The 26860-nt window shown below is 47.7% G+C and overlaps 1 protein-coding gene across 4 annotated transcripts in view; it reads left to right on the top strand.

The window, feature by feature from the left end:
• The window catches only part of RALGAPB (Ral GTPase activating protein non-catalytic subunit beta), a 1713320-nt gene that overhangs the window by 1065874 nt on the left and 620586 nt on the right, over window positions 1-26860 (top strand). For all 4 annotated transcript variants that reach the window (XM_069243900.1, XM_069243898.1, XM_069243901.1 and 1 more), the window contains one exon: window positions 2096-2202. In XM_069243900.1, the coding sequence (XP_069100001.1) occupies window positions 2096-2202 (107 nt within the window). The remainder of the gene's footprint in view (window positions 1-2095; window positions 2203-26860) is intronic.

Here is a 26860-nt window from a genome sequence, read left to right as displayed (position 1 = left end):
GGGGCACACTGGAGGAGCTCTAGGCACCTCCCCTGGGAGGTGCAGGTCAGGGGAGTGGTCACTCCCCTTTCCTTTGTCCAGTTTCGCACCAGAGCAGGGCTGGGGGATTCCTAAACCGGTGTAGACTGGCTTATGCAGAGATGGGCAGCATCTGTGCCCATCAAAGCATTTCCGGAGGCTACTCCTCCCCAGCCATCACACCTATTTACAAAAGGAGAGGGTGTCACACCCTCTCTCAGAGGAAATCCTTTGTTCTGTCTTCCTGGGCCAGGGCTGCATGGACCCCAGGAGGGCAGAAACCTGTCTGAGGGGTTGGCAGCAGCAGCTGCAATGGAGACCCCGGAAAGGCAGTTTGGCAGTACCTGGGTTCTGTGCTAGAGACCCGGGGGATCATGGAATTGTCTCCCCAATGCCAGAATGGCATTGGGGGTGACAATTCCATGATCTCAGACATGTTACATGACCATGTTCGGAGTTACCATTGTGACGCTATGTGTAGTGCACGCATGTAATGGTGTCCCCGCACTCACAAAGTCCGGGGAATTTGCCCTGAACAATGTGGGGGCACCTTGGCTAGTGGCAGGGTGCCCACACACTAAGTAACTTTGCACCCAACCTTCACCAGGTGAAGGTTAGACATATAGGTGACTTATAAGTTACTTAAGTGCAGTGGTAAATGGCTGTGAAATAACGTGGACGTTATTTCACTCAGGCTGCATTGGCAGGCCTGTGTAAGAATTGTCAGAGCTCCCTATGGGTGGCAAAAGAAATGCTGCAGCCCATAGGGATCTCCTGGAACGCCAATACCCTGGGTACCTCAGTACCATATACTAGGGAATTATATGGGTGTTCCAGTATGCCAATGTGAATTGGTGAAATTGGTCACTAGCCTGTTAGTGACAAATTTGGAAAGCAGAGAGAGCATAACCACTGAGGTTCTGGTTACCAGAGCCTCAGTGAGACAGTTAGGCATCACACAGGGAACACATACAGGGTACATACTTATGAGCACTGGGGCCCTGCCTGGCAGGGTCCCAGTGACACATAGAATAAAACAACATATATACAGTGAAATATGGGGGTAACATGCCAGGCAAGATGGTACTTTCCTACAGTCATCTACTATCACTTTTGGTTCCATATTCACCCTCGCTTGTCGAGCGGAAAATAAATCTAACAGTGAAGGCTTTGCCCAGGCGAATTACCAGTCATATTGAGAGTCACTGTGCTTCGTGAGTCGAAAGGCTTCTTCGATGGACAGGTTGTACACGTCCGAGCCCAACACTAGAAGACATGAGTATGCAGAGCATATTCATCTCCAGCACCACTTGCCTTGATGCTTACAGGTTAAGTAACATTTTCATTTTGCTGAGGGTCCCAACAGTTCTAAAGATGGAACTACTTTTGCATGGGCCTAAATGTTCATGAATTAATAAACAGATGAAAAAGTTAATAAATCCAAAGATTTGCTGAATATGGCCTCTAAAATATGTTTGGCCCTGGCCTCCAAGATCCTTAAGATGTCCCTAATGCCGACCTTGGTACTGGGGAACCAGGTTCGACACCCGGCATTGGCTCAGCATCGTGTGATTCTTGTTCTCACTGCACCATGCCTAAAAAGCATCTGACCCATGTAATGTAATATGGTGCTTATGTAAAGCTATCTAATGCCCTTGGGCCAAATTCTTGCTATATAAAGCTGCAAAATAAATAGTCCCGCACCCTGCGCTTTCTCAACTCCCTTCCATTCTTGCTTTCGAGATTTATGAATGACTCCATTTAGTATAAAAAGATAATTCACTTTTCAGAGGCAAAATGTGTTATTTATTCTTGCAACATGACTTTTGAAAAGGTCTTACCGAGGTTTGAACACATGCAAGGCTTTGTGTGTTTTTTTTTCCCCTGCATGGAATGCTCCGACCTGCTTCCCTAACATAGGAAGACATTCTCACAAGTATGATATACGAAGGAATGTTGATATAAAAGCACATCATTTGCCATGTCAGTGTCTGGCTTCAGTCTTTCGCTCAACCATAGATAAACTGCCTGAAAAAGCTCAAGATACTAACAGCTTTTTGCCTGTTCTTTGTTGTAGATGATCCTTGTCCATCCGTCACTGTGCTTATCCGAGGTATGTCTGGGAGACATGCGTGGGCCATGCAACTTTGTCATTTGCCAAGAGGAACAAGAACAAATCAAAAGGTAAACGTTTTGAAAATCCTAAAAGAATTAGTGTAAACAGTGCACAGATGTATGCTTCCTGCGTGGGCGTAAAGCAAGTTGCTGCAGTGCATGTATTCAGCCAAATGAACATGTTTGTTCGTTGGGAGTCTCAGGGACCCCTCCACATTCGGCAGTGGTTGAGGGGTAGACATCATTTTGTATTAAGCCACTGATATACTGTTATGTATTTTTCATTGTTTTACTTTTTACACAGTTCACAGTTGTGACTGTGTGGCCTTGTAGCACTGTTGCCGTGAAGTGGTAAGCGAGCATTGGCAATGCCAGTCGGAAGGGCGCAAGTTGAGGATACATGCGGGTAGACTGCATATACCCACACTTTTCACTGGGGGGGACAACATCTTCGCTGCCAAGTTGGGCCCCACTGAAATATTCTTAACTCACCCAGGTCTCATTTTCAGGCGACGGGTCACAAATAGCAGCTCCTCCGCAATGTCTGCTTTCATTTCAAGCAGCAGCGTGCAGTCGAAAGGATGGTTTGATAGTTAGAAATTCCAGCCTAATCCAAAACAAAGGCCGAAGTTAATTGCCCATCAGGCCTCCTTTTGATCAAGTACCCTGGCTGGGGCTATCTGGAACTTCACACCTAGCTGTAAATGCAATAGAGGGGAAACATAGGCTCACAGTGTATTACTTCACAGGTGTAGGAAGTTGGCTCTGTATGTACTATCTCAAAATGAGAGATAGTGTGCACAGAGTCCAAGGGTTCCTCTGAGAGGTTTATAGGGGCTAAATTAGATGATACTGATGCTCAATTTAGTGGTGGTGTGGTCGAGCAGTAGGCTTATCAGAGGGTAGTGTTAAACATTTGTTGTACACAAACAGACAATAAATGAGGAACACACACTCAAAGACAACTTCAGGCCAATAGTTTTTTTATATAGAACAATATATTTTCTTAATTTATTTTTAGAAGCACAAGATTCAAATTTGAGGTAAGGTCATAAAATGCAAGGTACTTCACACAGGTAAGTATAGAATTTTGATTTAAAACAGCAGTACACACAGTTTTGGTTAAAATCGCAAATAGCTATTTTAAAAGTGGACACTGCAAAAATCAACAGTTCCTGGGGGAGGTAAATATTAGTTAGTTGTTCAGGTAAGTAAAGCACTTACACAGTCAGTCCCCTGGGCATAGGCAGACCACCGTTGGGGGTTCAAGGCAACCCCAAAGTCGCAGCACCAGCAAAACAGGGCCGGTCAGGTGCAGAGGTCAAATGAGGGCCCAAAACACATAGGAGCCTATGGAGAACAGGGGTGTTCCGGTTCCGGTCTGCTAGTAGGTAAGTACCTGCGTCCTCACAGAGCAGACCAAGGGGGTTTTGTAGAACACTGGGGGGGACACACACAGGCACACAAAACACACACTCAGCAGCACAGGGGCGGCCAGGTGCAGTGTTCAATCAATCAATAGTTTATTCGGTCCAGATTTGGACCATTTGAGAAGTTAAAAGTAATCATACATACAAACAGGTAGAAGCCATAAACCGTTGCATACTAAAAAAAAATATATATACAGGGAGTGCAGAATTATTAGGCAAATGAGTATTTTGACCACATCATCCTCTTTATGCATGTTGTCTTACTCCAAGCTGTATAGGCTCGAAAGCCTACTACCAATTAAGCATATTAGGTGATGTGCATCTCTGTAATGAGAAGGGGTGTGGTCTAATGACATCAACACCCTATATCAGGTGTGCATAATTATTAGGCAACTTCCTTCCCTTTGGCAAAATGGGTCAAAAGAAGGACTTGACAGGCTCAGAAAAGTCAAAAATAGTGAGATATCTTGCAGAGGGATGCAGCACTCTTAAAATTGCAAAGCTTCTGAAGCGTGATCATCGAACAATCAAGCGTTTCATTCAAAATAGTCAACAGGGTCGCAAGAAGCGTGTGGAAAAACCAAGGCGCAAAATAACTGCCCATGAACTGAGAAAAGTCAAGCGTGCAGCTGCCACGATGCCACTTGCCACCAGTTTGGCCATATTTCAGAGCTGCAACATCACTGGAGTGCCCAAAAGCACAAGGTGTGCAATACTCAGAGACATGGCCAAGGTAAGAAAGGCTGAAAGACGACCACCACTGAACAAGACACACAAGCTGAAACGTCAAGACTGGGCCAAGAAATATCTCAAGACTGATTTTTATAAGGTTTTATGGACTGATGAAATGAGAGTGAGTCTTGATGGGCCAGATGGATGGGCCCGTGGCTGGATTGGTAAAGGGCAGAGAGCTCCAGTCCGACTCAGACGCCAGCAAGGTGGAGGTGGAGTACTGGTTTGGGCTGGTATCATCAAAGATGAGCTTGTGGGGCCTTTTCGGGTTGAGGATGGAGTCAAGCTCAACTCCCAGTCCTACTGCCAGTTCCTGGAAGACACCTTCTTCAAGCAGTGGTACAGGAAGAAGTCTGCATTCTTCAAGAAAAACATGATTTTCATGCAGGACAATGCTCCATCACACGCGTCCAAGTACTCCACAGCGTGGCTGGCAAGAAAGGGTATAAAAGAAGGAAATCTAATGACATGGCCTCCTTGTTCACCTGATCTGAACCCCATTGAGAACCTGTGGTCCATCATCAAATGTGAGATTTACAAGGAGGAAAAACAGTACACCTCTCTGAACAGTGTCTGGGAGGCTGTGGTTGCTGCTGCATGCAATGTTGATGGTGAACAGATCAAAACACTGACAGAATCCATGGATGGCAGGCTTTTGAGTGTCCTTGCAAAGAAAGGTGGCTATATTGGTCACTGATTTGTTTTTGTTTTGTTTTTGAATGTCAGAAATGTATATTTGTGAATGTTGAGATGTTATATTGGTTTCACTGGTAATAATAAATAATTGAAATGGGTATATATTTGTTTTTTGTTAAGTTGCTTAATAATTATGCACAGTAATAGTCACCTGCACACACAGATATCCCCCTAACATAGCTAAAACTAAAAACAAACTAAAAACTACTTCCAAAAATATTCAGCTTTGATATTAATGAGTTTTTTGGGTTCATTGAGAACATGGTTGTTGTTCAATAATAAAATTAATCCTCAAAAATACAACTTGCCTAATAATTCTGCACTCCCTGTATATAAAAAGGACATTGGCAATTAATACAGGAAAGAAGTTCATAAAATTACATAAAAGGTTTCATAAATAGTTAAGACAAGACTCTCAAAATAGTCTCTGGATCTTACCCTATGCAAGATGCAAGATGCTAAATGCTAAAATGATACTGATCAGTTGTTAAAAGCATAAAAACCATTTTAAAACGGGTTTATACAATAAGAATAAGACATAAAAACTACATACGATAGCTCCTGTTAGCAAAAGTTAAAAATCAACCAGTGGAAAATGATGCCCTAAGTTAATCAGTTCTATTGAATAAGTTGATCAAATAAATTGCATCTTACCATTTGTAAAATTATATATGCTGAGGAGCTATAGGTCACTTCTGTTGGGGTAACCCATTACACAGCGTGCTCGGGGATACAGTCTTTTGTCCTCGATAGGTCGCACTAATAGTTTTATTTAAAATCCCAGACTTAATATAACAGGGTGCTAGTTCGCTAACTTCTAGACTGTACTTCAACCGGTGGATTAAGATCTGTAGTGATCCTACTGCGGATTTTCCATGCTGCTGCCAAATATTTAGAAACAGAACTCACTATCAGCATGGAAGTATCATATTTACATATTCTATATGCACTGTTACGGTTTTGTATTGACAGTGTTTTGCACAGGGGGGTAATCCACTTCCCTCGGGGGCATTTGTACAAAGGACAGAAAAATAGAACATGCTCAGAAGTTTCCTTGCATAGATGACAGTTTGTGCATTTGTCAGATAAGGAACTATTGGTCGACCAGCAGGCCGTGAAGCTGTTGACTGCCAATGTTCCATATCTGAACTGGAGTAATAAAGAGCGAGCACGGGCTGGTATAGGGAGATCCAGGAAGCTTTCAGGCAGAGGTTCGTGCTTAACCAGCAGGAACTCTGCTGTCAGCCGACCTAGCCCATTTGAGCCGAGAGATTCCTCATGGATCTTTTCCCAATAACGGTCTTTGATCAGGCGTTTAGCGTTGCCAGGAATCATCTCGGGATTTTCCCAATAATGGGATAGATTCAGTTTAACCCAGGCTGCTTTCATCTCCCTTAGCCATCGTACATTTTCCCATCCATAGCAAGGTGGCAATAATTCTTTAACTGCTAACCTGAAAGGTTCGAGTTCATCCGTTTTCCATAGTCTGACCCAGTACAGAAGTGGTCTTAAGTGTGCTGTGTCTTTAATACCATTTAGACCCAGGTCCAGTCTTAGGGGGAGCATCGGCGTACCCTTCCCTAGTCTGGATATGTGTCTAAGGAAATTATTTTCTTTGACTTGAAGAGTGTCCATTTGTCTGTGAGATCCCCAAAGTTCCGCTCCATATAGGGCCGCGGCGCGGATTTGGACTTTGTATATTTCAGAGATGAGGGTCAGAGGGGGACTTGTTGCAGTGCTAGCTTTGCGTCCTATCACTCCACATCTTTGGCTGATTGTTAGTGCCCCTTTCCTTATAGCTGCATCCCAGCTGCCCTTATAGTCTGATGCCCAAGTAATTGTATTCAATTACCCTCTCTAGAGGGATTGAATCTATCTTTATATTTGCTCTAAGCTTCTTGTTCGGGGGACTATATATCATGAGTTTAGTTTTCTTCAGATTTATGTCTAACCCGTAATCTCTGCAGAATACACGGAACTGGTTAACCAGATTCTGGATTCCCATGGATGATTTGGACAGGAGGATAGTGTCATCTGCATAAAGTAAGCATGGAACTTTGGTCCCGGCCAGCTTTGGGGAATCATTAGTGCAATTTGCTAAATACTTAATAAAATTGTTTATGTTTAGAAGGAAAAGAGTCGGGGCCAGAACACACCCCTGTCTGACTCCCCTCTCAATAGCGACTGATTCTGTTAGATCACCATTCTTGCCGCTCCTGATTTGAGCATAAGTATTCTCATGTAGTCGGGTGATAAGTTTCAAAAGGCCGTGTGGGACACCCATATTGGTTAGTGTCAGCCATAGCTGGTTTCTTGGGACCAAGTCAAACGCAGCTCTAAGATCAATAAAAACTACAAAAAGATTGCCAGCTCCTACTTCCACAGTCTTCCATTTTATTGTTAGGAATCTTAGCACCTGATCTATGGTACTAACTGCTGGCCTAAACCCTGCTTGCAAATCAGAAATAGCATTGGTTTCCAGAATCCATTCTTCTAGGCGGGACAAAATTTGCTTTGCAAAAAGTTTTTGGAAGTTGTCGATTAAGGAGATTGGGCGGTAGTTAACAGGGTTGGAGGGGTTACCTTTCTTAAAGATGGGAACTATCTCTGCTCCCATCCAGGAGCTCGGGACAGGTGCTCCTGCAGTTACCGCATTGGAAATAAGGTTCAGATATGGGGCCCATATATCTGGGTTTGTCTTGTATAAATCACCAGGTATTTTATCGAGGCCGGGGGCCTTCCCCCATTTCAATGAAGCAATCGCAGCTTTAGTTTCTGCCAACGTAAATTCAATTTTGGGGGTCTCAGTAATCATGATATGGGGCAATTCCCTGGAAGGAACACCAGTGATCCCAGAATATAGTCGGGAAAAATGATCTGTCCACTCTGCAGGGAGTATTGAGGCACCAGGCGAACGATTAGGTTCTTTGCTGGCATCAGCCACCAATTTCCAAAATTTCGAGGTGTCATTTGTTTTAGCAGACTCCAGGAGGGAAACCCATCTAGATTCATCCCATGTCCTGTGGGCTCTGCCTTGTTCCTGTTTATAATCTTTCTTGGCTTCCCTTATATGATCTGACTGGCCACCTCTTAAAGCTCTCAGCAGTTTGTGCTGTGCTTCCCTGCATGCGGCGTTGAACCACCTTGTGTTGCACTTCTCTTTAACTTCTTTTGCAGACTCTTTGGTAAAAAGATTTTTTAGAGAATTAAAAAATCGTGTGTGGGCTGCTATAAGCCCACCACTATCTTCTAAAGGCTGAGATATACAATCCATGTGATCAGCCAACTGCCTGTACGCAGATGCCAGGGTGTCTGTATCGGCGTTCAGGGATTCCCATCTAACATTTCGTCTATTATTGGTCAGTGCGAGCTGTTGTTCATGGGTCTTGGAACAGGAAACTTCAAGTAGGGGTAATAGGTTCCTAAGAGATAAAATCAATGGTTTGTGGTCACTTTCCTCATGTTCTACAATGTTCATGTCAGCCATATAGCCCCACAGGCGGACATCAAGCAAAATATAATCTATCTGGCTCTTCTGTGCCCCGCGCCTGAATGTGTGGTGAAGATTAGGGTCCGAGCGGGAACGACCATTGCAAGCCCGCAGGCCATGTGCCAATGTGATGTCCACAACCTGGTGTGTTAATCTATTTATTTTTGGTCTTTTGCTTGATACCAATTGAGGGATACCCCAGTAAGCATCTTCATCTTTGTATAATTCCTGGGCCAGCGAGCAGGGTTCAAAAGTGGCATTGACATCTCCAGCAATAAGAATAAAGTGGGAAGGTGATTTACAAGAAAGAAAGCTGTCCAAAATAGTCAGTGTGTCGGACTCGTATTTGCTACCCAGGCTCCTATTATAAATATTGATTATTAAGAGTGGTTTCTCGCTAAGGGATGGTATTGATAAGCCCATTAAATCAGGGCAGCCCAAGTCAATTGTTTCAATCCGACATTTAAAGGAACAGCTGAGCCATATAAGCAGGCCACCTGAGGGTCTCCCTGAATTCACCTTAGTTGCTGGGACCCAATAACTTTTATAACCAATTCTGTATTTGGGCTCCAATGCCCATGTTTCTTGGAAAATACATATTTTGTGTTCGTCTATGAATTTGCCCCATTCGGAGTTGTTCATTTTATTCTCCAACCCTGCAATATTCCAACTAAGGATGGTATCTAGGCCATCTATTTTGTCATGGGGAGCTTCGGCCACAGGGTTCTCTCTTGCCAATGGGGTACCGTGGGGAAGTTTTATACCCTTTTCAATCGTATCTATACCAGTCATGTTTGGGTTTCCCACTACTGTATTGCCCAAAATATTTCTTGTCCCATCTAGATCGGGGGGTGGCGTGAGCAATTCGAGTGTCTGAAATGGTGGTGGATATCCAAGTTTGCTGAGATCTAATAAATCTGTGGCTAAATTGGTCTCAATCACCTTGCGCTTCTTATTTGCACCCCCAATACAGTTTTCAAAACACTTAGAAAGATCTGGCTGAGCAGGTACGGAAATTGGCGTAGGGTCTCTGGCGTCTACAGTAGGGGTTTGTTCGACCTCAGGGTTGCCTTGCCCTATTTCGTGAGTTTCATTATTTCCGACTATAGGGTACTTTTTATCCCAAATGTTTGAACCTTGAGGCTGAATTGAGCTGTACTCAGTGCTGTTTTTTAGTCAATCATTTTCAGAGAGCGAGAGCGAAAAAGGGCTACATCTCAGCTGAGAGTCAGGCTGTATCTGTACCCTAGTGGGACCTCTGAGTGACATTGTTACCCCCTTAGTAGTTGGTACAGCTTTATGAGGGTAAAAAGCCTGGAGCCTACAAAGTGAGGTTGCTCCCCCTAGAGGGTTGGAATGACACACACTCAAGGAGAGCTGTTGGACAAGGGAAGGCGCATTGAAATTAATAACAATACAATCCCCTGTACCGGGGTTTTTGAGTGGACCCACCCAACTCACCCGCCTCACCATTAATATTGAGGGTATCATATAGAAAGCAAATCTAGCATATTTATGTAGCCAGTGGATGGTCTTATTTTTCAGTTCTGTAAATGATTCGGGGATATTAGGCTTAAGCTTAGGAACATTCGTGATAACAAGCACATAAGGGCAAGCTTCCGGTGGTAGTTGTAAGGTTCTCATATTGGATCCTAGATCCCTATGCATCCGGTCTGCTGGAGGGTTGGTGTAGTCCTTGTACAGTTTTGTGTCCATGTTTATGGAAGAAGCACTTTCATCAGTCCACCTTGGGAAGAGAGGGTCACTCTTTGAGTGCCATGTTTTAGGGGAGTTGGCCAGTCTAGCAGTATAAGTCTTCACTGGTTGATGCGAAGAATCAGGGCAAAGTGATTGAGGGTTGTGAACCGTGCTTGGTGGTAGAAGAGGGCTGCTGGCACTGTTGGCTGGAGGGCATGGGGGAAGATGTTGTTGCGAATATTGTAAATCCGATGAGGTAGAGCTCTTTGGCTGATTGAGTTTGATGAGAACGTCGAGTTTCTCCTCAATAGCTGCTAGGCGAGTTGTTATAGGGTGTAATTTTTTGGAGAGCTCGTCTTTTATAAAATCTATTATAAAAACTATGTCCAGGCTGCCGTTATTTGTAGCTTGGGCAGGTGTGCAGTCCTTGATCCGAGTAGGCGCGGTATGATTGGGGGAGTTCAAAACACGGGCCCGTTTATTCTTTAGGTTCACCTCCCCACGTTTCCTTTTGCCCTTTGAGCTGTGCTTTGGGGAGGGTGCAGGCCTATCTTGCATAGGCTGTGAAGTTTCTGAAGAATATATGGCTTTGTCCAGGGGCTCTGCGAAGGGCATTCGGGTAGTTTGGGTAATTGGAGGTGGGGTTTCCGGTGTAGGCTGAAAAACTGGTGGATAAAAAGGTTGTGGTGGGGTTTTCGATGGAGCATCCGTTGGTGGGGGAGCAGTCAATCGGCGCTCCACCAATTCAATTTCTTTTTCCAATGCCCCTACCGCTTTTTGGAGGAAGCCATCTAGAGTCTTATTGTTACCGGCTTTTTCCAAAGGCATCCCCCCCTTCCGTCTGCCCATCTTGTTTTGGTAAGACACTTAGGTCCAGCCCCAGAGTTTGACAGTCTGTTTCCGTGGGTGCTTTTCCTATCCTTTTCCCACCCTATTTTTGCTCTATTGGGGCTTTTATTAAGAAAAGCTGAGATGCCAGGAGGGCCTAAAGTACTGCTCACCTGTATTAGGAAGGTGTCGGGTAGGTAAGGTATGTTCGTCCGCTGGTCACCAACCTCGGGGGTCACGATAAAAATGGTGTGGCCCAGCCTGGCCTCCTCCGGTCGCTGACGGGCGCAGGACGGGCCCGCCCTTGGCCCGGGCTTTGCCCGGGCGCAGCCCGCGCTGCGGGAGCGCGAAGGTAGTTTAAAGGGCTCCTGCCCGTGGAACTCCTCCTCCCGGCAGGCACACAGCGCTTCCTGCGACGGCGGGAGCGCAAAGATTGTTAAAGGGCTCCTGCCCGTGGAACTCCTCCTCCCGGCAGGCACACAGCGCTTTCCGCGACGGCGGGAGCGCGAAGGTAGTTTAAAGGGCTCCTGCCCGTGAAACTCCTCCTCCCGGCAGGCACACAGCGCTTCCCGCGACGGCGGGAGCGCAAAGATTGTTAAAGGGCTCCTGCCCGTGGAACTCCTCCTCCCGGCAGGCACACAGCGCTTCCCGCGACGGTGGGAGCGCGAAGGTAGTTTAAAGGGCTCCTGCCCGTGAAACTCCTCCTCCCGGCAGGCACACAGCGCTTCCCGCGACGGCGGGAGCGCAAAGATTGTTAAAGGGCTCCTGCCCGTGAAACTCCTCCTCCCGGCAGGCACACAGCGCTTCCCGCGACGGCGGGAGCGCAAAGATTGTTAAAGGGCTCCTGCCCGTGGAACTCCTCCTCCCGGCAGGCACACAGCGCTTCCCGCGACGGTGGGAGCGCGAAGGTAGTTTAAAGGGCTCCTGCCCGTGAAACTCCTCCTCCCGGCAGGCACACAGCGCTTCCCACGACGGCGGGAGCGCAAAGATTGTTAAAGGGCTCCTGCCCGTGGAACTCCTCCTCCCGGCAGGCACACAGCGCTTCCCGCGACGGCGGGAGCGCAAAGATTGTTAAAGGGCTCCTGCCTGTGGAACTCCTCCTCCCGGCAGGCACACAGCGCTTCCCGCGACGGCGGGAGCGCGAAGGTAGTTGAAAGGGCTCCTGCCCGTGAAACTCCTCCTCCCGGCAGGCACACAGCGCTTCACAGGTGCAGTGTTCAAAGTAGGCATCATGTTTGCTATAGAAAGCAATGGAGGGACCCGGGGGTCACTCTGGCGATGCAGGCAGGGAACAGGGGGGCATCTCAGGATGAACTAGGATGAGGGACTCCTGCTGGTCACTCCTGCATTGGTAGGTGGTTCCTCTCGGTCCTGGGGCTGCGGGTGCAGTGATTAGTCCAGACATCGGGTTCCTTTGTTACCAGGCAGTCGCGGTCAGGGGGAGCCTCTGGATCCTCTTAAGGCGTCACTGTGGTGGGTGCAGGGGGGTCGACTCAGTGTGTCCACATCGTTGGAGTCGCCTGGGAGTCCTCTCTGCTGTGTTGGTTGTCCTGGACTCGAGCCGGGGGCGTCGGGTGCAGAGTGTGAAGACTCACGCTTCTGGCGGGAAATGAGAGTCTTTTTAAAGTTGCTTCTTTGTTGCAAGTTTGTTGCTGCTTCTGAACAGTGCCGCTGTTCTTGTGAGGTTCTTGGTCCTTTAAGTGCAGGGCAGTCCTCTGAGTCCTGAGAGGTCGCTGGTCCCGCTTGATGCATCGCTGTGCACGTCCTTTGATTCTGGAGACAGGCCGGTATGGCTGGTGCCAAGTCAGTTTTTCGGGGCTTCCAGGTCAGCAGTCCTCCTCCTTGTTGTAGGTTTCAGGAATCTGATTTCCTGGGTTCAGGGTGACCCCTAAATACTAAATTTAGGTCTGGGGGACAGTAGCCAATGGCTACTTGCCTGGAGGGTGGCTACACCCTCTTTGTCTCCTCCCTGAGGGGAGGGGGCACATCCCTATTCCTATTGGGGGAATCCTCCAAAATCAAGATGGAGAATTTCTAAAGGTAGGGGTTACTTCAGCACAGGGCACCTTAGGGGCTGTCCTTACTGGTAGGTGACTCCTCCTTGTTTTCTTCATTATCTCCTCCAGACCTGCCGCCAAAAGTGGGGGCTGTGTCCAGAGGGGCGGGCATCTCCTCTAGCTGGGATGCCCTGGGCTCACCGCCAGGTGTTACAGTTCCTGCAGGGGGAGGTGGGAAGCACCTTCACCCAGTGTAGGCTTTGTTCCTGGCCACAGAGGGACAAAGGCACTCACCCCATGTGGCCAGAAAATCGTCTGGTTGTGGCAGGCTGGCAGGAACTGGTCAGCCTAACACTAGGAGTCAGACTGGCATGCAGGGGGCATCTCTAAGATGCCCTCTGTGTGCAGTTTGCAATAAATCCCACACTGTCATCAGTGTGCATTTATTGTGCTGAGAAGTTTGATACCAAAGTTCCCAGATTTCAGTGCAGCCATTATGGAACTGTGGAGTTCGTATTTGACAGACTCCCAGACCATATACTCTTTATGGCTACCCTGCACTTAGAATGTCTAAGGTTTGGGTTAGAAACTGAAGGGGCATAGTGCTCATGCAACTAAGCCCTCAACTGTGGTATAGTGTACCCTGCCTTAGGGCTGTAAGGCCTGCTAGAGGTGTGACCTACCTATGCCACAGGCAGTGGGTCAAGGGTATTGCACTTTGAGGAGAGTGCCATATCAACTTAGTCATTTTCTCCCCACCAGCACACACAAGCTGTGAGGCAGTGTGCATGCGCTGAGTGAGGGGTCTTCAGGGTGGCATAATACATGCTGCAGCTCTTAGAGACCTTCCCTGCCCACAGGGCCCTTGGTACCAGGGGTACCAGTTACAAGGGACTTGTCTGTGTGCCAGGGCTGTGCCAATTGTAGGAACAAAGGTACAGTTTAGGGAAAGAACACTGGTGCTGGGCCTGGTTAGCAGGGTCCCAGCACACTTTCATTAATAACTGGCATCAACAAAAGGCAAAAGGTTAGGGGGTAACCATGCCAAGGGAGGCATTTCCCTACAACAGGTGCTTAAGAGAGGCATGCTTTTGACTTTGTAAAGTCCTTGTATACAAGAAATATACATGCACTGTAAGAATGTCAGGTGTGTTGGTAGGTCCCAATATTTACACAACTCTGTAATAGCACTCCTCATCCCAATCCAGGGTGTTGGAGCACTTTACATCACATGTACATATTATACATTGACAGTAAATCACAGGTGTGTAAACCAATGTGCGCTATGTGTTATATGAGACAGTGAGGGTTACAAGGTGTAGGTGCCACATGTCCTTCATGGCTCACTGTATTGTATGTAGGAAAGAAGCTTCTTTCTGACATGGTTACCCCCACTTTTTGCCTGGTGTCAGTGTGTTTAGACTGTAGTACATTGGGATCCTGCTATTCAGGACCCCACTGTTGGTGCTCTCTCTCTTCTAAATATGGTTGTTTGTAAATGTTTACTCCCCACATGTGCATACTGGTGCACCCATGTAAGTCTCTATTATATGGTGCTCAGGTACCCAGGGAATTGATACACCAAGGGTCTCCCATGGGCTGCAGCATGTATTATGCCCCCCATAGGAGCCTGTGCAAACTGTGTCTGCAGGCCTGCCATTGCAGCCTGTGTGAAATGGTGAATGTACCATTCACCCCAGATATAAGGCTTGCTTCATATCATAGTCTCTGCACTTGGACACTGCAAGTCACCCCTGAAGTAGGCACTTCAGCCCAGGGGCACTGCGCTTGTCCCTAAGTATGAGGGTATCTCTGCATGAGCCAGGTACCCCTAAAAAAACCAAGACTCCATTCCCTGGGCTTTGTAAGTGAGGGGAAGTCATCTTAAAGTATGTAGTGGACACTGGTTGACATGAGTGGCCCAACTTCATAATGGCTTCTCAGAACCTAGGCATGTTTTGTATCAAACGTGTTGGAATCATGTAACTACACCGATTCCAGTGCTAGTTGTATGATCCTATGCACTCTGGGGGTTCCTTACAGGAATCCCAGTTCTGCCTGTGCAGGCTTACTGGGTCTGGCTGCCAGCTCATGCTGCTGCCGACTCCAGACAATGTTCTTCCCTCCTGCTTATGAGCACACCCAAGCAGGGGAAGGCAGAACATAGGATTTTCTTCAAGGTAGAGGTGTGACCTCCTCTCCTTTTGAAATAGGTGTCTCTGAGCACCACCAGACTGCTTTTGAAGGGCACAGTTGGTACCGCCCTTGCATAATCCGGTTTGCACCAGTTCAGGAACCCCGGGTTCCCGCTCTGGTGCGAAACCGCACAAAGGACAGGGAAGTGACCACCCCCCTGTCCAGCTCCTCCCCTAGGGAGGTGCACAGAGCTCAGCCAGGTGGCTGGTTGATTCTGCCATCTTGGAAAGAAGGTGGGCAGAGGCCCCTGGGAGCATCTGACTGGTTAGGCCAGGTAGATGGCATCCCTGACCCCTCTGATAGGTGGGTTACTACATAGAGTGACCAACCCCCTTTTAGGGTTACTCAAGGGCTCCCCCAAAGGTGGGTTCTCAGATTCGTCACGCAAGACTCTTCAAGAAACTCTCTGCAAGACATCTCCTGCTCCTAGCCTTAAGAATCGTTGCTGGTCTGCTTTTGGAACTTAAATAAAACTGTATCCAGTTGAGAGGGCTCCCACTGCAACATTATTTATCCAGCTCCTGCAAGATGTCTGCAACATGCGTGTCTGTGCATCCTCCAGGGTCACAAGGAGTCTGTCTGCATCCAAGGAGCAATAAGGAATCTCCCTTGGAATGAAGAAGTCGCTCCTCTGCATCCTCAGGCACCTCAAGACAACAACACAAGCTGTTGGATCATGCTGTCCCAGGCACATCATGAAGGCTTTGCTCGTAGGTAGATCTGTGGTCCTCTCCGGCTGCAATCTGTTATCTGACCGAATTGGGAGATGCTGGACCCTTGCTGCAGCCACTGGAACAGAACCCCTGTGCAATGCGACTGTTGCTCTTGCCAAGGCTTGTTAGCTCTTCCTCCAAGAGATCTTCGAGCTTCAAGAAGGCCCAGCACTCTCCAACTCCAAGATCAGCTTCCACTCTGCAGCTCCTGCCGCATGGGACTCCTGTTTTGTTGTGCTGCTGAGACTTCTCTGTAACTCCCTGTACCTGCTGCCAATGGGTCACTTGTGGGGGCTCCTCTGACTCTGGTGGGCTTTCCTTCCTGCTGAAGGGCTGCCCTGACTCCCCTGCAAGGGTTGAGTCACAAGAGCCTTGCTGGCCCTCCAAAATCTGCAGACTTCCTTGCAACCATGATTTGCATTTGCCAAGGCGTGTTAGTTGTCCTGCTGGCCACTGACTCTCCTGCAGTCCGGTGACTGACGTGGGACAGCTCAGCTGGGATCCATGGTTTAGGTAGTCTGTTCTTCTGTTTATCCACGGGTGGGGGCACTCTCCAACCTTCCTTGTGCCCACTGTTTTCCTCGGGGTCCACTGGGATGGGTCCTGAATCCTTACAAATCCAACAATGACAGTGCTGCGTTAGCCTATTTGACACTGGGCTTGATAACTCTGCACTCGGGTGCCTGTGGGATTACAGTTAACTTACCTCTGGATTTTCTTACTCCCCCAGCCCCTGGGATCCTAACACCCTTACTTTGGTTGGGCACCTCCCTTCTAATACCACTATGTTAGTATATGTTTTGCCCCCCTTCCCCCTCCCCATAAAGCTTTATGTATTTTTATGCTTTTGCTGACTGTTACTAAGTGTATGTTTTTGTTTGTTGGCATCTCCAGGTGGAGATATACCAATGTTAGTATAGCTATACAGGAATGTGACATTTCTATCACCCAACGCCTGGGACATATTGTTTGGGATAAACAGCAACACGTTTTCATGTTTACTTTGTCCTTGGGACAAGTGGGCCCAACACCCTGCAGCACAAACCCTTTGGCTGTCAGTTTACAAAGAAGGGACTGTCTGTAGTTGAGGTAATATGTGTGTCCATATGTTAATGGTGTTCAAACTTGAATTTATGGTTCAATATTGAAAAGCCTTTATTAGTAAGGGGAGCACTATAAATAAACGTTTTAAGGTTGCACTGCACTACTGACATCGGTTCCAGAAAAAAAAAAGCGTACACACATTTGAACAGTTTTAACAATATGAAGCTAAGTATAATGCTCCCATAATGCTCTCAGATTAGATGTACATTTTTGTAGAAGCTGGTAAGCAAGAGAGATTATTCTTTGCTTTCAAAATAAAATGTTCAGAAAAAAATGCAAGTAGGAAAAAAAAATTCACTACATGAAATTAGGTGCTATTTCTTTGAAGCGTCATTTAGTGAAATGTGTTGATGCATGCTAGTTTTTCCCCAAAATATTCCTAATGGAGAATCAGTGTAACCATTTTCAACAAGATTATGGGAAGCATGAAAATAAACGAGCACTGGCAAAGCCAAGTGATCTGACATTTGTTGTGAGTCTCTTGGTTTTGTCAATGCACGAACACTGGCAAAGAGCAAAAAAGTTTTTTTGGTCTAAAAAAGCACACATTGCAGCTAGTGATGTAACATAGGCCCCTCAGCCCCTACAGTGTGGGGGCCCCCTCAACACAGCACCTTCCCCGAGTGAGTCTAGAGAAGGGAGCCCCTCCATGTTCTTTGCAGAAGGGCCCCCTCCAGTTTTGCTTTGCCACTAATTGCCACAGTAGTTCCTTGCACTGAACAACACTGCTTTGTGTGTCAGTATGCTCCTTGGGGACCAGCAGAATGCGCGATCAACCACAGTAAAGCCGCCAATATATATATATATAGAAATAGAATTTTAATAAAAACATAGGGCCTGATTCTAACTTTGGAGGACGGTGTTAAACCGTCCCAAAAGTGGCGGATATACCACCTACCGTATTACGAGTTCCATAGGATATAATGGACTCGTAATACGGTAAGTGGTATATCCGCCACTTTTGGGACGGTTTAACACCGTCCTCCAAAGTTAGAATCAGGCCCATAATGTCTTGGTCAACTCCAGACCTAATTAGGGACCCAATTCTTTAAAAAGTCACAAAAGTGCAGTGAATTAAAGGCTTTCATTAATTCACAAGAACTTAGGGAAGTAGACCAGGAAATCGTACTCCTAGAAAATATTTGTGAACTGTATTTTAGCATGAGCAAATATGCATATGTAGATTTGCTGATTCAAAAATCTGTTGAGCGTTTATAAGTTCACGTTGACTCCAACCACTTTTTTCCCAATCCTGGAAGAACTTCTACTTATGCCATTGTCAGGAGTAAATTTCCAAACTTTCACAGTTTATTATCAGAGCTCTGACTTAATGAGAGTGCTGTCATAATTTGTTGTCGCACTACATGGCACCAGAGGGACAAGTAGATTTTTTTCACTGGACAAATATATTTAAGAAGCAACCTGTCCCATTGACAAGTAGATATTTTATTGAATTCCACACCCCTGGCTAAAGTATTGTAATAAAGAAACTTTTATTTTTTCAACACCTGGTGTGGTTCTTTATTGTGCTTGGTTACTGACTGACTGTTGTGGCATTGATTAAGCTTTAGATAAGCTTTAGCTGCTCACCACAGCTACCCCGAGAGAGCTTTTGCTATCTGGGCATGTAATAACTATCACTAAGGGTTGCCTGGACTCAGTATAGGGTGCCACACCACAGGTGTACACCATAAACTGAGCCAGCCTCAAACACGGTTTTAAAAACATTACAGTTTATGAACTGCAAGTAAAAGGATATCTGTGTTAAAAGCAAGAACCCACTTATCCATCTACATAAAATTAAAATCTATCATCTGTGTGTCACATGATGTGCTTTGCAGGAGACACATTAATGCTGTATGGTACTTTGATTAAAAACTTGGACTAGACACACACAGATCTCTCCAGCAAGTCACTTTAACCTCCAGAGTTATCTTACCATTATTCCTTGAGATCTATTGGACACACAAAAAGATCTATGCAGCAGGTGCCTTAGCCCCATAACAGATTTTAAAATGCAGACTTTGCAGCCAGTTAAGCAGAAATAATGTAGAGTCTGATTTACCGTAGATATGATCTCCATAGGCTATTATGGGATTGTAATATGGCGTACCGGATATTTGTCACGTCTGTGACTGAATAGGCCCTTTCTTCCACGTTTCTCTGTGTTGCCAATTTCCTTGCAGCAGAGTTTTAAAAAGTTAATGTATCACTAGAGGTCTATATTTTGTGTCTGAGCTGCTTCACTTACCTGGCACAACTCTGATGCAGAATCTTATTTGTTAAGTATTGTAATACACTCAAATATACTCATGATAGACATACTAAGCATATGTGTGAGGTCTTAAGATCTGATGTCACTTTGTATGATGCCACTTCCTGTGACCTCATGGGTTGTGATGCCACTTCCTGTGATACCACGTGCGATGTCAAGCAGCATGATTTTAGGAAAGTACTGTCTTTTTGGCATGGTTACCCTCACTTTTTGCCTACTATCAGTATGTTTAGGCTGTTTTCACTGGGATGCTGCTAACCAGGACCCCAGTGATTGTGCGCTCTCCCTCTAAATTTCATTGCCTATGACTTTGCACACCCCACACTTGGCATACTGGTGCTCCCTATAAGTCCCTAGTATATGTGACTTAGGTACCCAGGGCTTTGGGGCACCAGGTGTTCCCAATGGGCTGCAGCATGGATTGTGCCATCCATGGGACCCCATGTGTAGGAAAGCCCTTAGAGGACCCCCAGCATTGCTCCCACCAGTTTTCTGGGGTTTTCCGGGCAGCCCGTACTGCTGCCACCTCATAGACAGGTTTCTGCCCTCCTGCTGATTAGCCTGCTGAAGCCCAGTAAAGCAGAACAAAGGATTTCCTTTGGGAGAGGGAGGCGACACTCTCTTTTGAAATAGGTGTTACATGGCTTGGGAGGGGTAGCCTTCCCAAGCCACCGGTATGCTTTGAAGGGTGCATTTGGTGCCCTCTTTGCATAAACCCGTTTGCACCAGTCCAGGGACCCCCGGTCACTGCTCTGGTGCGAAACTGGTCAATGGAAAGGGGAGTGACCACTCCCCTGTCCATCACCACTCCAGGAATGGTGCCCAGAGCTCCTCTGGGTGGCCTCTTGATTCTGCCATCTTGAATACCAGGGTGGGCCGAGGCCCCTGGGAGCATCTGAGTGGCCAGGTCAGGTAGGAGACGCCACAGCCCCTCCCCCCTGATAGGTGATCACCTTTCTAGGTGACCAGTCCCCCTTGTTGTGTAGCCATTTTAGCTATAGCTGCATGCACGTTATTTTAGCAAACCCAGTCCTGCAGCTGTGCACTTTAACCTAGATATATTTTATTCAGCTTTGTTTATTATTTTAACAGTAGCCACATTTGCGGTCTTGTTTTATTTCTCTCTATCTAGCTGTTCTTTGTCTAGGCCAGCACTGTGTGTAGAAAAATGCCTCTCATGGCATGGTTACCCCCTAACCTTTTGCCTTTTGTTGATGCACACTTTGATTGAAAGTTTGCTGGCACCCTGCTAACCAGGCTCAGCACCAGTTTTCTTTCCCTAAACTGCACCTTTGTCTCCACAATTGGCACAGCCCTGGCACACAGTTAAGTCCCTTGTAAGTAGTACCCCTGGCACCAAGGGCCCTGTGGCCAGGGAAGGTCTATAACAGCTGCAGCATGTACTATACCACCTTTGGGGACCCCTCACTCAGCACATGCACACTGCCACACAGCTTGCGTGTGCTGGTGGGGAGAAAAAGACTAAGTCGACATGGCACTCCCCTCAGAGTACCATGCCCACAACCCACTGCCTGTGGCATAGGTAAGCCACCCCTCTAGCAGGCCTTACAACCCAAAGGCAGGATGCACTATACCACAGGTGAGGGCATAGTTGCTTGAGCACTATGCCCCTACAGTGTCTAAGCCAAATCTTAGACATTGTAAGTACAGGGTAGCCATAAGAGTATATGGCCTGGGAGTTTGTCAAACACGAACTCCACTGTTCCATAATGGCTACACTGAATTCTGGGAAGTTTGGTATCAAACTTGTCTGCACAATAAATCCACACTGATGCCAGTGGGGGATTTATTGAGAAATGCACACAGAGGGTATCTTAGAGATGCCCCCTGTATACGAGTCCAAATGTTAGTGTTAGGCTGACCAGTTCTTGCCAGCGTGCCACATCCAGATGGGTTTCTGGCCACATGGGGTGAGTGCCTTTGTCACTCTGTGGCCACGAACAAAGCCTGTACTGGGTGGAGGTGCTTCTCACCTCCCCCTGCAGGAACTGTAACACCTGGCTCAAAGGCTCAAGCCAGGTGTTACAGCCCCCCAGGACACTCCAGCTAGTGGAGATGACCGCCACTCCAGACACAGCCCCCACTTTTGACGGCAAGTCTGGAGGAGATATGAGAAAAACAAGGAGGAGTCACCCACCAGTCAGGACAGCCCCTAAGGTGTCCTGAGCTGAGGTGACCCCTGCCTTAAGAAATCCTCCATCTTGTTTTGGAGGATTCCCCCGCTAGGATTAGGAATGTGCCCCCCTCCCCAACAGGGAGGAGGCACAAGGAGGGTGTTGTCACCCTCCAGGACAGTAGCTATTGGCTACTGCCCCCCAGACCTAAACACACCCCTAAATTGAGTATTTAGGAGCGACCCTGAACCCAGGAAATCAGATTCCTGCAACCTGAAGAAAGAAGGACTGCTGGCCATAAAGCCCCAGAGCCCGCAGAGACGACAAAGACAACAACTGACTTGGCCCTAGCCCTACCGGCCTGTCACCAGACTCAAAGAACCTGCACAGCGACGCATTGAGCGGGACCAGCGACCTATGAGGACTCAAAGGACTGACCTGCACCTAAAAGACCAAGAAACTCCTGAGGACAGCGACTCTGTCCAAAACTGCAACCAAGAAACCATCTTTAAAGAAGACTCCAGCCTCACTCCGGAAGCGTGAGTCTTCACACTCTGAACCCAACGTCCCCGGCCCATGTCCAGAGAAACCAACAACGCAGAGAGGGACCCCCAGGTGACTCCAGTGACGTGGACACCCTGAGTTGACCGCCCTGCACCCCACAGCGACGCCTGCAGAGAGGATCCAGAGGCTCCCCTGGCTGCGACTGCCTGGTAACAAAGGAACCCGACGCCTGGACAAAGCACTGCACCAGCGGCCCCCAGGACCGTGAGGAACCAACCATCGGTGCAGGAGTGACCAGCGGGCGGCTCCCATCCTAGCACAGTCGGTGGCTGGCCCAAGAAGCTCCCCTGTGCCCTGCCTACATCGCCATAGTGACCCCCGCTTCCCTCTATTGATTTCAATACAAAACCCGACACCTTGTTCACACATTGCACCCGGTCGCCCCTGTGCCGCTGAGGGTGTATTTTGTGTGCCTGTTTGGGACCCCCCTGCCCCTCCCCCCCAGTGCTCTTCAACCCCCCCCCCCCCCCCCCCTCCCCAGCCTGCTCCCAGAGGACGCAGGTACTTACCTGCTAGCAGACTGGAACCCAAGACTTTTGTTATTTGGACCCTACTTTGACCTCTGCACCTGACTGGCCCTGTGTTGCTGGTGCTGGGTGTTTGGTGTTGACTTGCATCTCCAACGGTGTGCTGCCTATGCCCAGGAGACTAAACTTGTAAGTGCTTTACTTATCTGAGAAACTAACTATTACTTACCTCCCCCAGGAACTGTTGATTTTTGCACTGTCTCCACTTTTAAAATAGCTTATTGCCAAAACTGTGTACATTATTGTTTTAATTCAAAGTTCCATACTTACCTGTGTGAAGTACATTACAATTTATGTACTTACCTAAATTCTGAAGCCTGTGGTTCTAAAATAAATAAATAAATAAATAAATATTTTTCTATATAGGAACCGATTGGCCTGGAGTTAAGTCTTTGAGTGTGTGTTTTCATGTATTGCCTGTGTGTGTACAACAAATGCTTAACATTACCCTCTGATAAGTCTACTGCTCGACCAAACTACCACAAAATAGAGCATTAGTATTCTCTAATTTTGACACTATCAACCTCGGACAGTGTGCACACTATCTCTCCCTTTGAAGATAGATTATACAGAGCCAACTTCCTACACTGCGTTATTAAACAAGACATTTCTTTCACTTCTTTTGCTTTTCTCTAGGCTGCAGTAAGATAGGTTGCCGGTAAATGTGGTAAAGCTTTGTCTCTAGTATTCATAGAAACTTACCAATCCTTACGGAGGGACTCTTTCTCAGAACTTCAGCTGTTTTATTATAGAAACACTTCACTGGCCCATACACGTTCGAGGGAGATTTCAGCTAGGTAACCACGACTGTATGCTGATTGCTGAATGCTTCGCTACATCTGCTTATGCAGACTTCAGTCCTTTGCTCAGGAATGGGGGCTGATGTCTTCCCAGGGGAACCTGAAGGGCAGAACTAGAGCTTAACATGCTGTGCTCTAACATAGCCTAGGTAGGAATTAGTATATTGACTCTAGGGACAATATGGTAGCGATATTTTTATGCTTCACTCTCCTTGTCACAATTTTAATCCTGTCGTGCTTCATCGTCCTGGTTATTGCAGTACATGCTTTATTATCTAAGATGCTGTTGCTTCATTAAAAACCCGATTGAAACATATACTGCCTCTGATTGTCCTTGTATACATGAAAGAAATGTAACTGAGAGAAATGGGTGTGATCTGAGTGATCACGATTTTCCTGAGGAGTCAATTGTGTCATGCGCTCGGCTTCCCAATCATCACTGCTCTTGGATAGAGATGGGGCACTGCTAGTTAGCCGGAGCAAAACCCGGATTGGACCAACAGGTGTCACCTGTAGTGGGTTAGACTCAGTCCCCCACACCGCAGGCGATTCTGCCGCTCAAATCCAGTAGTCTCATTAGAATAATAGGACTCTACGCAACACCCTTTTACAGGTTTTCAAGAGGAGGTCTCCAGATGCGACGTGCAAGATTCCACCAGGACTTCTCTGCATCGTTTACTTCATCTTCTGGCCACTGGAACCGCAACTGGACTCTTCAGAATCCAACAATCTGCAACTTCAGCGACGACTTGAGTTTGCAACATTGTTTCTGCAGCTCCTTCCAGCAAGTGCAACATTTCTCCGGATGTGCATCATCTGAGTTCGGCGAGACTTCAGCCTGCGCCAAGAAGCAAGAAGGAATTTCCCTTGGAGTGCCTCTGCAAGCACCAACTGCAAGGACGACCGGATGCATGGATCTGCTCTCCTCCCGAACACGTGGATCCTGCATCACAGGTGGTGGACTGGCGTGGTCCCCTTGGTCCTCTCTACCAGGTGTCTAACCTGAGAGACAGTAAGCCCTTGCCTCTCTTTGCCGAACAGTACCCCTGTGCACTGCGACTCATTCAGCTACCAAGGCTTGTTTGTTCCTCCTCCAAGGGATCTTCAGACTCAGTGTAGCATCGGCCCCCATCACTTCTTCCTGCAGAGCACAGTCTCCTCTCTTCTGCTCCAGCGACGAGAGACTCCTCTTCAAGTGTGCTGACTGTGTCTCACTGTACGCTGCTAGGAGGTTGCATGTTGGGGCTGCAACTGCTTCTGTTGGCTTGCCCGACTGCTAAAGGTCACCTCGGACTCCCCTCCCTAGATTGAGTCCCTTGGGCCTTGCCAGTCCTCTTCAGACTTGCAACTCTTCTTTGCCTTCTCTTGAATTTTCCAAGGCTTGTTGGTGGTTCACCGGCAGCACTGACCCACTGCAACCCAACAGCCATCATGGGACACCATCTGCATTGATTCAGGAACTCCTTTTCATCTCCTGCGTCGCACAGCAGGTCTTCTTCCCCAATCAACCTGGTCCTGCATCCACAGAAGGCTGGGTAGTGTCTCCTGTCATGACGGGACACCATCACGAACTGGACTTTGTCCACTCCTTTGCAGGTCCTCTTCTGCCATAATCCACCTTTAGGTTCTTCCAGTCTGGTCTGGGTCTTGCGAAGTCCTTTTGCTAAGTCCTCCTGCTAGTTTTGGAGAAAACCAGGTACTTACCCCTGCTGTCCTGGTCGCGGGTACTCACCTCTTGGGGTTTCTAGTTCCTGTATCTCGTATTCCACTTTCTTAGTATATGGTGTGGCCCTCCCCTTGGGCCCTTACTAGTTTCTAATACTTTTGATAATGTTGTGTGCATATATAGGTGGTCATTACAACCCTGGTGGACTGTGTTAAAGCGGCGGTAAAACCGGCAACAGGCGGCGGTAAAAAAAAATTGAATTATGACCGTGGTGGAAACCGCCAACAAAGACAGCCACTTTAACACTCAGACCGCCACAGCTGTACAGACAAACAGCGCGGCGGTCACCGCCAACAGACAGACGGAGGACAATGTACCGCCCACAGAATTACAACAGTCCAATCCGCCACTTTTCCGGGGCGGATTCACCGCGGATAAAAACACGGCAGAAACAGGGATTTCAAAGGGAAAACACTCACCTCTACACACTCCACGAGGAACGAGGGCACCATGGAGCCGGAACTCCACATTCTGCCAGCGCTAGTCTTCCTGCTCCTATACGAGGATCATCAACGCCGGCGGCGAAGACCACAGTGAGTACTGCACCTACGACATAGGGAGGGAGAAGCAAAAACACAGGGACACACACAACCAACATCCCAACCCCCACCCCGACCCTCACCCACTACAACACACACATCAATGCATAGCTACACATTACAGTAACAACCCCCAACCCCCCCGGAAGAATGCAAAGACAAAAGGAGATGAGTTGAACCATTGTAATGTATCAAAATACAGTAAGCAAATAAATACATTTATATATACACATTAAACAAAATATACACCACGATTAGTAGTGCAGGTATTTCACCATTCATTGTCCGTGGACCACTGGGCCCAAAATGCATGGGCGAGGCCCACACAAGATACCCAATCAAAACGGAGAGAACACTGCAGGGGCATCAGATAGAAATACAACAGGCACCTCAGGGGGAAGGGAAGGGGGGGGCACCTCAGCCAGATGAGTGCACCACGCCAGAACCACAAGGGGGCTCCATGCCCATTGATGTATCCTAGGGAGTGCAAAGCCACAGTCTCTCAAGTCTCTGCAGTGGGTGGGTTGCCCACTGTAACATCCTGGGGAGTGCAGAGCCACAGTCTCTCAAGTGGATGCAAGTCTCCACTGGTTCTGGAGGGGGCTTTGTGCCCAGAGTGCTTCATCCTGCCAAGGTCTGAGGAAGTGGATGTATGTCTCCACTGGTTCTGGAGGGGGCTTTGTGCCCAGAGTGCTTCATCCTGCGAAGGACTGAGGAAGTGGATGTATGTCTCCACTGGTTCTGGAGGGGGATTTGTGCCCAGAGTGCTTCATCCTGTGCAGGACAGACGCAGTGGATGCAAGTCTCCACTGGTTCTGGAGGGGGCTTTGTGCCTAGAGTGCTTCATCCTGTGCAGGACAGACTGAGTGATGCAAGTCTCCACTGGTTCTGGAGGGGGCTTTGTGGCCAGAGAGCTTCATCCTGCCAAGGACTGAGGTAGTGGATGCCTTTCTCCACTGATTCTGGAGGGGGCTTTGTACCCAGAGTGCTTCATCCTGTGCAGGACAGACGGAGTGGATGCAAGTCTCCACTGGTTCTGGAGGGGGCTTTGTGCCCAGAGTGCTTCATCCTGTGCAGGACAGACGGAGTGGATGCAAGTCTCCACTGGTTCTGAAGCTTTGTGCCCAGAGTGCTTCATCCTGTGCCGGACAGACGGAGTGGATGCAAGTCTCCACTGGTTCTGGAGGGGGACTGGTGCCCAGAGTGCAGCACACACCCCGTGACGGTCCCACTTGCGTCACTGCCCCTGCCGGAAATGGGTTAGCGGTGCATTCCAT

This window comes from Pleurodeles waltl, chromosome 7, assembly GCF_031143425.1.
Source record: "Pleurodeles waltl isolate 20211129_DDA chromosome 7, aPleWal1.hap1.20221129, whole genome shotgun sequence".
Taxonomy (NCBI): domain Eukaryota; kingdom Metazoa; phylum Chordata; class Amphibia; order Caudata; family Salamandridae; genus Pleurodeles; species Pleurodeles waltl.
Note: the sequence above shows the minus strand (reverse complement) of the source record. Positions and strands in the feature narration are given on the sequence as shown.